This window comes from Carcharodon carcharias, chromosome 6 (genome assembly GCF_017639515.1).
Source record: "Carcharodon carcharias isolate sCarCar2 chromosome 6, sCarCar2.pri, whole genome shotgun sequence".
Lineage (NCBI taxonomy): Eukaryota > Metazoa > Chordata > Chondrichthyes > Lamniformes > Lamnidae > Carcharodon > Carcharodon carcharias.
In genome coordinates, this window is record NC_054472.1 from 179,333,052 (window position 1) to 179,348,291 (window position 15,240).

At 44.8% G+C, this 15,240-nt stretch overlaps 1 protein-coding gene across 5 annotated transcripts in view; it reads right to left on the reverse strand.

Annotated features, from left to right (window-relative positions):
- The window catches only part of LOC121279082 (cadherin-7-like), a 126,098-nt gene that overhangs the window by 45,353 nt on the left and 65,505 nt on the right, over nucleotides 1–15,240 (reverse strand). For 4 of the 5 annotated variants that reach the window (XM_041189980.1, XM_041189983.1, XM_041189984.1 and 1 more), the window contains 2 exons: nucleotides 13,208–13,327; nucleotides 4,707–4,874 (listed from right to left, as the gene is read on the reverse strand). In XM_041189980.1, coding sequence (XP_041045914.1) covers nucleotides 4,707–4,874; nucleotides 13,208–13,327 — 288 coding nt within the window. The remainder of the gene's footprint in view (nucleotides 1–4,706; nucleotides 4,875–13,207; nucleotides 13,328–15,240) is intronic. The other variant, XM_041189981.1, reaches the window with a different exon arrangement.

Here is a 15,240-nt window from a genome sequence, read left to right on the forward strand (position 1 = left end):
TGCATGTGGCTGAGGAGAAGGAAGCTACTGCTCATGCTGGTGTTGCTCTTCCCTCTGCTGCTACTGCTGCTATTCATGATAATACTACTCTTGCTCTTAATCAGAGGTCCAAAGTTGAGCTGCACAAGTTGCTCCCATACTGTCATGAAACCTGGGAGCAAAGAAGATCAGGTCAAAATGAGTGAAGTCCAAGGGTGGTAAAATGACTTCCAAAACATTGGAAATAACATAGGAAGCAATGAGACCTGACTCCCTGAACAGGTTCCATGAGTACAAGCCTTTCAAATGGGTAGGGCAGCAGCTATGCTGTTTCACTGTTGTTACGGACAGGAAGGGCGCAGGGGTCTGTTCAAATAGCGTTATTTTTTCCCCTCACCACCCATCCATAAACAGGACGTTGTTTTGATTTGTATCCTTTTTAATAAGTGGCGGCATATTTCCCAACACCTCGGTTTTTGGGTGATCCAATTCCTATTGATAACCCCACAGCAAACTCGAGGTAGGATGAACTCAAAAGGTTAGTTTATTGCACACATTCAAAAGTAGGGTCCGCAATGTCTCGCTCCACACAGAAAGGGATAGAGAAAAGAAAGATTTACAGTACAGAGGCCACAGAGAAAGAAATGAATATCAGTCTACGTGAGGATCAGAGTATGGAATCAAAGTCCCATGAGGAATTCCTTCACAGAGGTCCGCAGGGTGAAAATCGATGGTCTTTGATTCACTTTTCCAGTGGTGTTGACTTCACCAGGTGAAAAGGGCACGCAGAGCATTGAGGAAATAGTACAGAACTTTCAGCAGAGGCCAAGTAGATGGGGGTCAATTGTCCATCCTGGCAAGAGTTCCTTCTTGTGGTCTTCCGGTCAGATATTAAAGAAGCAGACTGGGCTTGCAGCCCAGGAAGGCAACAGTAACTTGTTCAACAAAGCAGCATCTTAGGTCATGTGACCTTACCTCTCCACAATATCTGCAATAAAGGATGTTTATCCGGTGTCTGGAAATTGGCTTTGTGTTCCAGGCTGATAGTGTCTCAGGCATTATGGACTGAAAGAGGTGCTAATTGTTGAGGGTCTGGTGTTTGGGAAGTTTTTGTCTCCATAGACTCTTTGACTCTGCTCCCTTTGAAGTTGGGCTGTGCAGTCCCCAGGTGGTCTGTTCGTAGCTTTTCAGAAATAATGAGATATGACATTTCCAAAATTGTGAAGTGGCTTCTTTTGTTCTGGTGACTCATAGACAATAACTCATCGACAGAGGGTCAACCATCAGCCAAAAGGTCCAGTTTAAAATTAAGAAATAGCAATGAGGATACATTTTCATAAACATATAGAGTGTTATGTTCTGTTCCGTCACACTGTTTAAAGACTTTCACGGCTGTCTGTTTCATTGAACAATGGCTCCTCACGGTGCTCTCACTGTCTTGCCCCTAATGAGCTCCCACAGCTTGGTAGATCTGTCGCTGTCTGTTGTTGTGGCCATAAGATATTATAAGACTGTTATGTTTTAAACTGTCTTTTTTAATTTAAGGTTAAAAACAGAATGGCCTGCAATGTGAGATGGTATGAAGTTGTACTGAATTCTGCCTGGTGAAAGGTCCATGTGACTAGGTTGCCATGGAGACAGGGAGGCCCAGGTCAAGGCTTATTGAATGTCAGGTGGGAGCTTTAAAACTGGAGACCAAGGAGAAGGCAGCTGTTCTTGCTGCTTGAAGTCTCCCAGACCCTCAGATAGTAAAGAGAGGGATAGGGAAAATAAATATTTACAGCACAGAGACTACAGAGAAATAAGATATTGTTTCATGTGGGTTCCAGAGTTCAGAATCAAAGTCCAATGAGATATTCCTTCATGGAGGTTGGTGGGCGGTACTGGATAATTCACCTTTCCAGTGATGCTGACTTTGCACAATGCGATAGGCATGTAGTGATGAATCAGTCTTGTAGGTGATTGTACCAAATTTCCAGCAGAAGCAGCGTAGATGGGAACCAGGTATTCTACCTGGGGCAGAGCTCCTTGTCTGTGAGGTTGCTAATTAGATGGTAAACAGCAGACTGAGCTATGCAGCTCAGCAAGTCAATATTACTTGCTTCACAAGCCTGAGGCCCATGTCACATGACTCCTATCTCTCCACCAGGTCTTTGACAAAGGATGCATATACATCTTTGGATTCCAAAGACTATTAAGGAATTGAAAGGAAGGTTTTGGGGCCTTTGTCTTAGCAAATTACCCATCTCCTGTTGGCCAGTCTGGGTTACTAAACGCAGTTGGCCTTTTTACAGCTCTCTTTGAAGTTGGGCAGTACAGTCCATAGGTGGTCATTAGTGTCGCCTCAGAGATAACGAGGTGCGAGTTTTCCTGAAGCTGCCATGTAGCTTCTTTTGTTCAGGGGTCAGAGATAGACATGGATTCAGCCATTTTAAAGACCTATGCTCAGTTTCAAAATTTTAGAAGTAGCAATCAGCATATTTATATATATATATTAAAAATATACACTGTGAGGTCTTAATCCCTCACACCAGCCCTAAAGGTATTCGATGATGGAGCATCCACAACCATCTGGGGTAGAGAATTCTAAAGATTCACAACCCTTTGACTGAAGTAATTTCTCCTCATCTCAGTCTTAAACGATCAGCCCCTTATCCCGCGACTGTGCCCCCTGACCAATAGGAGGCAATCTCTCGCCTCCTGCCCTGTCAATCCCTTCAGAATTTTGTATATTGCGATGAGATCACCTTGCATTCTTCTTAAACTCCAGAGAATGCTGACACAATTTAACCAGCGTCTCATCATAGGACAACCCCCTCATCCCAGGGACCAATCAAGTGAACCTTCGCTGTACCTCCTCCAATGCAAGTGCATCCTTCCGTAAATATGGAGAGCCAAACTGCGCACAATATTCCAGATGTGGTCTCACCAAAACCCTTCTTCATTCCTGTATTTCAATCCCCTTGCAAAAGGAATAGAAGGATGCTCTTATAGAGTGTGATGTAGAAGCTTGGGAGGAGTATTGAGTGGAGTATAATTATCGGCATGATCCTGTTGAACATAATAGCCTTTTTCTGTGCTGGAGTTTGCATGTAATCTATGTAATTACCACCTCTAATAATGTAATAATGGTCCAATAGGATGTTTTGTATTTAAAGTTGCAGTTATACTGAAACCAGAAAGAAGCTCAAGAACTGGGTCTGGAAGCAGCCATACTCTTTAAGATCTCAGATCAGCAACCTTTCCTCCCAAGTAATAAATGCATGTTTGATGCCATACTGGTGCTTAACAAAACGCTGCAAAACAAGTGGGCCATTAGCTATTTGTTTTATGTACTGAGCATTTAATGGGTTTCCAAATGTTTATATTCCCTTTACGTGCTGGGTTTCCTGTGTTAACTGTGCCTCAGTGTGATTATCACTCTGTTCCTCTCAACCCACCACATTATCAAATTTATCTCATCCTTCTTTCACTTGCAGTGGAGTGCCATCTGCTGCAAGCTCAAGGGAAATAAAACTAAAAGTGAGTTTAAATGGGGGGTGGTGGTGGTGGGTTAGTCGGGGGGAAGTGGAAACGAGCTTGTCCCCATGGATTTTCAGATGAACGAGAAGCACTTATGTGGCACGGCGTGTGGACTGAGGTGTGGACCTCATAATTTAAGATTATAATACTAATTACACAGCCTGTGGCTGGAAGCAAAAGTTATTGCCAGTGGATTGGGGATGAGTAGCGTTGAGGGAAGTGAGTGCGACAGATTAAAATTTAACGCATTGAATTGGAAGAAGGGACGGACTCTGGAAAGGGACCTCCAATGTTTATATAGAGGATAATGATGACCTCCTGACACCCCAAAGCCTTCCCAACATCTACAAGGCATAAGTCAGGAGTGTGATGGAATTGCCCGGATGAGTGCAACTCCAACAGCACTCAAGAAGCTTGACACCATCCAGGACAAAGCAGTTTGCTTGTTCGGCACCCCATCCACCACCTTCAACCTTCACTCCCTCCACCACTGGCACACAGTGGCAGCAGTGTGTACCATCTAGAAGACACCATGCCCACACCTTCCCGACTTGGAAATATGTCGCCGTCCCTTCACTGTCGCTGAGTCAAAGTCCTGGAACTCCCTCCCTAACAGCGCTGTGGGTGTACCTACACCACGTGGACTGCAGCGGCTCAAGGAGGACAGCTCACCACCAGCTTTCATAAAGGCAATTAGGAATGGGCAACAAACGCTGGCCTTGTCAGCAATGCTCACATCCCCTGAACGAGTGAAAAGAAACTCAGCGTAGAATGGGGAAATGAGAACCTGAAATCCTCTGGATGTGAGTCACTCAGTTCCAGAACGAACATTTACCAACCAGCAGGGGGTAAGAAATGATGACCCAAATCTCCATATTGATTGAAGAACTAAAGCAGAACCCTCAGCTCAGAAATATGTGTGTGATATATCTGTGTTAGAGATACGATGGGAACTGTATATAATAGTCAGGGCTGAGAAGACTCTGGGATGGTCTCCAAGTCCCTGAATTATTTATCTCATTTTTTTTTTAGGTTGACAGATTGCCACTCCAGGTGGCCTTTGAGAACAAGTTTCACTGTATGTTTGAAAAAGCAGTTATGCTTACAAGTATATGCTAATGGTTCCAGGAAGACATTATGCCTTGTCTTCAATATTTATAACTTTTATGATAATGAGAATTCCTGTTGAGCTGGAAGTTACTCACTGTGCTGGAATTTTGGTCTGTTGTCATTAACATCAGACAAGGTGATGGTCACAGTCGTTGTTGCTGAGTGACCTCCCTTTAGCCCAGCCATGTCCTTAGCCTCTATAATAACCACATGCTCATCTTTGGCCTCCCTGTCCATGTTCGGTAAAGCAACGCGGATAACTCCTGCGGAACACATTCCCACTTAGTTAAAAAGAAAGAACACATTCTAGTACAGCGAGTTAGTTTAGAGCTCACTCAACAACAAACAAGAAAAGAATTTCCGATTGGTTCAAATATCTCGGATAAAGTCATAGTCACAATTTGGAAGGATTTCCCCACGGGATAATGTGTGAGAATCACTAAAAGGCAATTTCTGCTTGGGTGAGGGATTTATGGCTCATTCGTTTCCATGAAATGACATTTCAGCTATCTAAATCAGGTCACACCTCCTTTATTGAATACTTCTATCTGGGGCACATAAAACATGACATGTCAGTTGTAACTGAAACATGGGCATCCTTTTTTTTTACTTTGCAGACTAAATGTTTCCTTTTCTACTGAGGTAATTGTCCGTTCCAGGCCTAGTTCATGAAATGAAAGCTTGATAATCACTGACTTACTCTTCTGTGTTTGGGTTGACCTAGCCAATGGCTGTGAAAGTGGACCATTAAATAATCTAGGCCCAGAGTCTCCTGACTGGGCACAAACCAATCATTAGGCCTATGACCCACACCCATTCCCATACACTTTCTCCCAAGGCCACATTAATCTCAAATTTGCCCCAATTCACACACGGCTGGGCGTAAGACTGGGCATCAGTTTGCATATTTGTCCAGCGTGGTTTGAATGTAGGTGGAACAAAAACAATAGGTCCCCTGGGTGCTTTTGTGTAGGATTCTAAATATGGGAGTAAAAGAATATTTCCTTTCGAGAGCGGCTTTCAGTTCACCAACAGTAAGAGATCTTCATTTTCTCAAACTTCTTACCCCTCACAGATAACAGTTTCAGAGGGGAAGGCTGTGAGGAACAGCACTTTCAGCTTCATGGACAATGATCTGTTAGGTTCTCCCAGACAAGATAAAGAAGGACATGCATTTTTATATAGCTTCTTCTTTGACTTCAGGATGTCCCAAAATGCTTTACTGCCATTGCTGTGCCTTTGAAGTATAATCACTGTTTGTGCACAGCAAGCTCCCACAAACAGAAATGTGATATTGGCCAAATAGACAGTTTTACTGATGCTGGTTGAGGAATTAAAAGTAACGACCAGGACGATGCCCTCTGATTTTCTTCAAAATAGCGGGTCTATCTGAGAGGGCAGGCGTCAGTTTAATCTCTCATCTGAAAGCCAAAGCCTCCAATAGTGATGCATTCCCCCAGTACTGCCTGGGGAGTCAGCCTCAATTCAGCCACAACTTCCTGACTCAGAGGCCTGGTTGCTACCAACTGAACCACCGCTAACATGGCCTCTGATGCCAGAAGGGAGCCACGGACTGGTGAATTAGTGCATAGTGACTCAATGGCTGCTGGCCTAAAGAGGTTCCTGTTGGAGGAGCAAGAGGACTTTGGTCAGTAACCCGTGGCTTCCTGCAATGTTCTGCGCCAATAGACTATTTAAGCATTGCTCAGGCTGCGTTGAGACACCCAGCACATCCCATAGCAGGTGTTAGTGAGGGGGAAGGCAGGGAGTCCGCCTTGAAGGAAGCTCAAGCTTCTGCAGACTAGAGATTTCCCAGTCCCTGCGAGCGGATGGTCAGGCCTTAGCTGGAATATTGTGGCCAATTTTGGGTACTGTCCTTTATATAGGGTGTTAAGGCCTTAATGATGGTGCAAAGGAGGTTTACCAAGATTTTGTCAGAGATGAGGACATTCAGTTTTGTGGAGAGACAGGGGAAGCTTAGGACAGAGGGAGTTGAGGGGAGAGTTAATAAAGTTGTTCACAATTATGTGGGGTTTTGATAAGAGGAGAATGTTTCCACTGATGGGAAAGTCAGGAACAGTGGGCACAGGTTTGAAGTAATTGGCAAAAGAAGCTGAGGCGTGATGAGACTTTTTTTTATCAGAACGCACTACCTGAAAGAGCAGTGGAAGCAGATTCAATAGTAACTTGCAAAAGGGAATTGGATCAATACTTGAAAAGGGCAAAATTTGAATGGCCAGAGAGAAAGGAAGCGGGATTAGTGGATAGCTCTTTCGAAGAGGCAGCACACACATGATGGGCCAAATGACATTAAATGATATTAATTCTGTGAAATTAAGGTATGAAAGCTGGCAAGAAACTGGAAACAACTTGAAAGCTGACTGCTGATCCTGTGCTTTTGCACATGTGTTGCTGCCAGAGAGTGAATTGCGAAGGTGCCCATTGTTTATGGTCAGCAGGGAACATTGCACCAGCTGTCTGGAACCTTCCTGGTGCCCAACCCAACTGTGCATCAAATCTAGACTTAATCACATCTTCCATTTCAGGTTCCCAAAACCTCAGCAGCGGGATATTTCTTGAAAGATGGCTCGATCGTGTTAGCTGCCTTCCCCTTGGCAGATTTCCCTGGCAAGTGCCACGACTGTTACCGGCTGCCCAATAGTAGCCTGCAGAGCAGCCAACTGTTACTCTTCGACCTGGTTGGTAGGATTGGCAAAACTATCTTTACCACTTAGTATCAAATTCCACAACGAGACAGCTAAGTGGTTCACTCATTCATGACCGGCCCTGAAATGCTATGATTACAGCTCGTTGTTATGGCCTGAGTCACATTGTCTGTAAGGGCAGGTGGAAGCAGATTTAATAGTAACCTTCAATAGGGGATTGGAGGTCAAAAGGGAAAAAATCACAGGGCTGTGCAGAAGGAGAAGGGAGAGTGGGAATAATTGCATTGCTCTTTCAAAGAGCTGGCACAGGTATGATTGAGTGAATGACCTTTTTCTGTGTTATGCCAGTTCATGAGTCTATGATCTGATGACCCCATGGGGGTCAGAAGCAGCAAGTGGGCCTACTGATTTTCTGTCAAAGAACAGAGCGCAAACTTTCGAGGCTCTCTTTTCCTCAACAATAAGCAACATCTCACTGCATGGCTTTCTCCAACTTACTGATTTCCTCAGGATGGAGATCTCTGAGAGAGCAAAGTTCATAGTCTGAGGTTCCAATGGAAGCGATTCCTCTTCTAATCTCTGATCTGTGCCTTTGTTTCCTCTTGACTTGACTATTCTAACACACTCCTGGCTGGTCTCCCAAATTCTATCCTCTGTAAACTTGAGGTCACCCGAAACTCTGTTTCCCATGTCTTAACTCGCAGCAAGTCCTGTTCCCCTATCACCCCTGTGCTCAATGACCTACGCTGGCTTCCACTCAAGCAGCTTCTTGATTTTTAAAATTCTCCCCCCGTGTTTTCAAATCCCCCCACGGCCTTGGCCCTCTCTATCTCTATAATCTTCTGAAGCTCCACAATACCCCGAGATATCTGCACTCTTAGAATTCTGTTCTCTTGTGCATTCCCAATTATAATTGTTCCACCATTGGTGGCTGTGCCTTCATTTACCTTGGTCTCAAGCACTGGAACTATCTCCCTACACCTCTCCACCTCTCTACCTCGCTTTCTACCTTCAAGACACTTCCAAGAATGTCCCTTTGACCAAGCTTTTGGACATCTGACCTAACATCTCCTTATGTGCTTCTGTGTCATGCTTTGTTTTATAATGCTGCTGTGGGGCCCCTTGGCATGTTTCCTCACATCAAAGGTGCTATAGAAAAGCAAGTTGTTGTTGCTACAAGTGAAAGGAGGTCTAGCAGCACAGGGTAGTGCCCCTGCCTATGTGCTCTGGGTTCAAGTCCCACTCCCAGGACTTGATGGCCAAGAAAGGTGAGCTCACAATGCAGCCAAACAGGCATCAGCTTGTAAATCCTTTCAACGTACCCAATTGCAGGTGGTAAGATTGGGAGAGATTCCTGGTCAGCCATGTGACAGAAAGAAATTGGAGCCTCTATGGTGAAATGTATATTGTTTAAAGGGGGGTGGGACAGGTGAAGCTGGATAGAAGGCCAGCGATAGGTGAAGGCAAATGAGAGATTGCAAAAGATGTCATAAACTAAAGGTCAAAGGGGTGTTGAGATGATGGTGATACTGGCTAAAGGCGGTGTCTGAGGGGGCTCAATAGGGTGGACACTGAGAGATTGTTTCCATTAGTGGGGGAAATCTAGAACATGGGAGCACAGTCTCAGGATAAGGGACCGATCATTTAGGACTGAGGTGTGGAGACATTACTTCATTCAAAGTGCTGTGAAACTTTGGAATTCTCTACCCAAAGGGTTGTGAATGACTGCTCATTGAATACATTTAAAGTTGGGTTAGACAAGCGTTTTGGTCTCTTAGGGAATGAAGGAATGTGGGGAGCAGGCAGGAAAATGGAGTTGAAGCCCAGGATCAACCATTATGGTGTTGAATGGCAGAGCAGGCTCAATGGGCAATATGATCTACTCTTGCTCCTATTTTTCATGTTCTTATGTTCTAACTCGGACTTCTTGGCAGGTGGAGGGGGGAGGTGCGGGGAGGGGCAGTTGGCTGCATGGCTGGTGTGGATCAGATTGGCGCCAACACCATGTGGTTCGATCCCCATTCTGGCTGGGGTGGGTTCGGGACCAGCCCCCTTGCCCTACCTGTGGGGGAGGTGATGGTGCTGTGCATCAGCCCTGCCTTTGGGCAGAGAAATCAGGAAGAAATTAGTGATAGCTTCGGGAAAAGGGAAGATGATAAGTGATGAGGAGATGGGCATTTTTACACATATTATTGTTACAATGAGAATACAGGGATAGTCGTACTGATGTTGACATGGGTTCTTATCTACTGGCGGTGCCAATTGGAGAATTGGTGTCACAGTCCTTCAGCCATTAACGTTAATGTCAGTGGAATCATGGACAATGCATGTGCTACCATTGAACAAGGTCATCTTTGAGGGTGCAGATGTAGAAAACTATTGCTGATTTCCTCCGTTCCCTGGTGAAGTGAGATTATAAGTGCCTGCAAGGGTGATTCCAGGGATGAAAGGATTTTCCTACGAGGAGAAACTGAGTAGAATGGGTCTACATTCTGGAGTTTAGATAACGAGAGGTGATTTCATTGAAATTCTTCAGGGGCTTGCCAGGATAGATGCTGGAGGGAAGTTTCCCCTGGCCGGAGAAGGGATCATAGTCTCAGGATAAAGGGTCGACCATTTCAGACTGCGAAAAGGAGAAATTCCTTCACCCAGAGGTTTGTGAATCTTTAGAATTCTCTATCCCAGAGAGCTGAGGATGCTCAGTTATTGAGTAGAGTCAAGACAGAGATTAATAGACGTTTGGACTCTAAGTCGATCAAGCGATATGTGTATCAAGCAGGAAAGCGGAGTTGCAGTAGAAAATCAGCCAGGATCTTATTGTAACACATATATTGGGACAAATGGTGGCATAGTGGTGCTGTCACTCGGCTAATAATCCCAGAGGTCCCAGGCTAATGTTCTGGGGACATGGGTTCAAATCCCCACCATGGTAGCTGGTGGAATTGAAACTCAATTAATAAATTTGGTATATAAAGCTAGTCTCAGCAATGGTGAGCTATCATTGGTTATTATAAAAACCCATCTGGTTCGCTAATGTCCTTTAGGGTAAGGAAATCTGCCGTTCCTACCTGGTCTGGCCTTCATGTGACTCCAATTAGGGATGGGCAGTAAATGTTGGCCTAGCCAGCGACGCTCACATCCCATGAATGAATTTTAAAAAAAAAAAGACATACAGCAATGTGGTTAACTCTTAAATGCCCTCAGTTCATGGGCAAATCAGGACGGGTAACAAATGCTGACCTTACCCACATCCCATGAAAGAATAAAGAATAGCGGAGCAGGCTCCAGGGGCTGTATGGCTCAATTTCTTGTGTTCTTAAAAGGGCACTTAAGGAGGGCACAAAAATTTGCCGTCTTATTTATTACGCTCCCACAGGTAGACCTTGACTCTATGCGAGCGTGTAAAATGCACCAGGAGAGATGTAAAATAAGCTGCTGACTTGACACAACCAGTTTTATGCCATTGCAGAGAGATCAGTGAGCTAAGAGAAAATTCCTGAAGTTACCCGTGTCAGTAGTCACCCCCCTGCATGGACTAAGCAATGGAGAGGAGGATAGGGTCGCAGTCTTAAGGCATCACCCGACCTATGCAATATGGCATGGCTAAATGTGCACAATGCAGATTTGCCCACTCACTGAGAAAGGGCTTTGACTATGGTACATTGAACAGGGGGTGGGAGGGGGGTGGCGGGGCGGGGGTTGGGGTAGGGGGTGATAATATTTGCTTGGGGGAAGACAGGGGTTAAAATGTTTTCAAGCGCAGCACCATGTTTCCTCAAGAACAGAAAAACTGGGTTTCTTCCATTTCCTCCCATTTCCAGAACGAGCAGTCAGAGATCCTGCAGGGGAATATGAACTGATACAGCGCTTTGGTAGAATATTAATGACAGAAGCAACTGCATACGCCGCAAAGGCATGCATCTTTGCCCGGTGCTCCTAATTTCAAATGCAAATTTTCCCTCGAACGTCATAAACTGTGGATGTTTTTTTTTGGTTTTATCTCGCAATAAAGCCATCCCTGGGCAATTTACAGAACTCTCTGAAAAATCAGTACTTTTTATTGCCCATTTGATCCAAATGTTTTTCTCTCATTTCAAAAGTGATTTTCATTTTAAAACAGAGTCTCCTTGCATTGTTTGTAAGACTTGAAATTTACTCTGTGTACCCGCATCTTCTCCCAACTTACAAATACGTGTGTTGGGAAATACTTCCTCATGCAATAAGTGGTAGGAGTTTGGAACTCTCTTCTCTACAAGTGGCAATTGATGCTCTAATTGTTCCTTTTTAAATCTGAGACTGAAAGGTTTTTTGCTATCCAAAGGTATTTAAAGGGATATGGGGCACGGGCAGATATATGTGGTGTTAGCTCGTGGATCAGCCATCATCTCATTGAATGGCAGAACAGGCGTGAGGGGCTGAATGGCCTCCTCCTGTTCCTATGTTCCTGTGTTCCTGCTCGGAATAAAGGACTTGCATTTACATAGCACCTTTCAGGACATTCCAAAGCATGTCACAGGAAAAACAGTACTCTTATGGCGTAGTCACTGTTGTAGTGTAGTTCGCATGACTGACCGTTTATGCACAGTAAGATCCCACAAACAGAAATGCAATTAGTGACCAGGCAGCTTTAATGGTTTTTCTTTTCTTTATTGGGATATGGGCTTCACTGGCTGGGCCAGCATTTATTGCCCATCCCTGGTTGCCCTTGAGAAGGTGGTGGTGAGCCACCTTCTTGAACCGCTGCAGTCCATGTGATGCAGGTACACCCACAGTGCTGTTAGAAAGGAAGTTCCAGGATTTTGACCTAGGGACAGTGAAGGAATCGCGATATTGTTCCACTTCAGGATGGTGTGTGGCTTGGAGAGGAATGTATATGAATGTATGAATTAGGAGCAGGAGTAGGCCATTCGGCCCCTCAAGCCTGCTCCGCCATTTGATAAGATCATGGCTGATCTGATTATGACCTCAACTCCACTTTCCTGTCTACACCTCATAACTCTTTGACTCCCTTGTCAATTAAGAATCTAACTCAGCCTTAAAAATATTCAATGACCCTCCCTCCAATGCTCTCTAGGGAGGAGAATTCCACAGATCAACGACTTGCTGCTGTTGGTTTGGGGATAAATATTGGCCAGAACAACAGGGAGAAGCTGCTCTTCCTAAATTGTGCTATGGGATCCTGTTGAGCGGGCAGGCAGGGACCTGGTTTGACATCTTATCATACTGACAGCAAAGGATGTGCTCTTAGAGACCATGCAGAAAAGATCTATAGAAGCGGTTCCAGGGATGAGGGCTTTTAGTTTTGTGGGTTGCTGGGGCTGTTCTTCTGTGAGAAGAGGAGATTAAGAGGAGATTTGATAGAGGTTTTCAAAATCAGGGGGGGTCTGGACAGAGTAGATTGGGAGAAACTGCTCCCATTGATGGAAGGATTGAGAACCAGAGGGCACCAATTTCAGGTGATTGGCAAAAAAGCCCAAAGGTGACATGAGGAAAATCATTTTTAGGCAGAATATCATTAGGAAATGCACTGCACTGCCTGAGAGTGTGGCCATCACCATATTGCTGTTTGTGGGAGCTTGCTGTGCATAAATTCTAACAGTGACTGCACTTTCAAAAGTACTCCACTGACAGTAACACACTTTGAAATGTCCAGTCATTATGCAAAGTGCAAGATTTTATTTTGTATAGATAGCCATCATCGAATTGAACAATGGAACAGGCTCAAGGGGCTGAATGGCCTCCTTCTGTTCCTAAGTTCCTGTCTTCTCTGTCCTTATCATGGTTGTGTGAACAGTCACAAACAATGGTATCCAATTTCAGTTTAATACAAATCATCAGTGTATGTCTTGTGCACATCTTCATTGTTCAATGTCACTTGTTACTAGCCAATCAAGTCTTTCTTATTGCGAGATGCGAGGCACTTATCTCACCCGTTGTTGGCTCAACCAAGAAGTATGGTTGTCCCTGCAGGATCTGGTACACTATCCTGGCATGGCCCCCATGGGATGGATCATCAGCATCTGTTGCTGTCACTTGAGTAACGAAGGTTCCTGCACAGAGTATAAATAATAAGTTCATTAAAGCTTCCCCCTACAGCCTGAAACGCACTCAGCTCTTTCCTATTCTGTGAAACTGAGGGCAGGATTTTCCAGCCCCACCGAATGTCAATGGACTTTTGACTGAATCTCCCACGGCGGATCCCACCACCACTGGGCTGGAACATTCTGACCTGAACATGTGCTTCTGCACAAAGACATCACTGCAGAGGATTTTTGAAATAAGCACATGATCATCGGCTTACTACAAAAGCAATAACGTTTTGGACCGAGAGGAGAAGGGATTTCTTCACTCAGGAAGTTATGAATCTTTGGAAATCTTTACCCCAGAGGATTGTGGGTTCTCCATCATTGAGCATATTTAAGGCTGAGATTGATGGTTTCTTGATCTCTCAAGAAATCAAGGGTTGTAGGGAGGGGCCAAAAAAATAGAGTTGAGGTAGAAAATCAGCCATGAGTGTATTGAATGGCAGAGCAGGCTTGAGGGGCTGAATGGTTTACTCCTTCTTCTGATTCTGGGATGGGCGGGTTGTCCTAGGAGGAAAGGCTGGACAGGCTAGGTTTGTATCCGCTGGAGTTTAGAAGAGTAAGAGATGACTCGTAGGCCATTCAGCCCCTCGAGCCTTGAGCAGAAATTTTACAATAAGCCACATAAGGAGATATTACGACAGTGATCAAAGTGCTAGGTTTTAAGGAGTAATGTAAAGGAGCAGAGAGTGATGGAGGGGCAGAAAGGTTCAAGGACGGAATTGTCAGACTCAGGTGGTGACAGACATGGTCTGCAAAGGTGGGAAAGTTAGAAGTGTGCAAGAGTTCAAAATTGGAGGGAGTGCAGAGTCCCAGGAGGGTTGTAGGGCTGAAAGAGGTTACAGACACAGGGAGGGACAAAGTAATGGAGGGATTTGAAGACAAGGATGAGAGTTTTAAAATTGAGGCTTTGCCAGAGAAGAAGCCAGGGAGCATAAGGATGATGGGTGATTGGGTCTAAATGCAAGTTGGAATTGGGGTTGCAGATTTGGTGCAAAACCTTTTGCAGAGCAGAGAAAATGTAAATGTTCAAGCCCAAGGCAGATCCATTTAAATCAGGTGAAGGCCAGGAAACTCAATGCAGTAAAATTCAGAGATGGAATTAGAATTCCAATACTCTCAGCAGCACACTCAGCATATTTACCTCATAAAACCTCATCCTAATTTATTATTGTTATTATTTTTTGCGTGAGAGTTGCCAACAGAAATATATGTTGCAGTGACAAAAAAGGCATTTTTTTTATTATTTTTGGGAGAATTACCTTCAGAGGCAGGATCAAAACGATGATTGCTGAGAAGGCCATTTTCAGAGCATTGGTCTTGGAATTAGGATTTAAGGAACGACTTAAAGGGGAGAAAGGAGAGGCAAAATGGTTTAGCAAGGGGAGAGAGGTGGACAGGCAGAGCTTGGGATGTCCCAGGCTTATGGGGGTGGGGGCAGTGGTGTCTGGGAGATTGGTTGGGAGAGCATTGGGACAGTGTAGTCTCTCAAATGCCCGGTCTTATTCCAGCTCTGGCTTTGGCAGTAGATGGGATTCCCACTGCACTTCCTGCAAAACACAACAAAAGAACAGGAGCAGCTCCGTGGAAATTCCTGGCCACTATAACAGAACAATATAGCTCACAGGCTTCTAGTGGCACAGAGTACCATCTCACGGGAACTATCCAGCCCCTCCCTTGGAGGTTGCATATTGCAGCTGGACATAGTTCAAATGGCCTGTGGGAGTTGACACCAAATCTGTCACTTTGCTCCATTGGAAAAATACACAACCAACTGCAAGCGACTCGGAATACAACATTGGAGTGGTCTTTTCTCTTATTCATTTATGGGTATGGTCACTGCTGGCTATCCCTCATCGTCCCTGAGAAGGTGGTGGTGA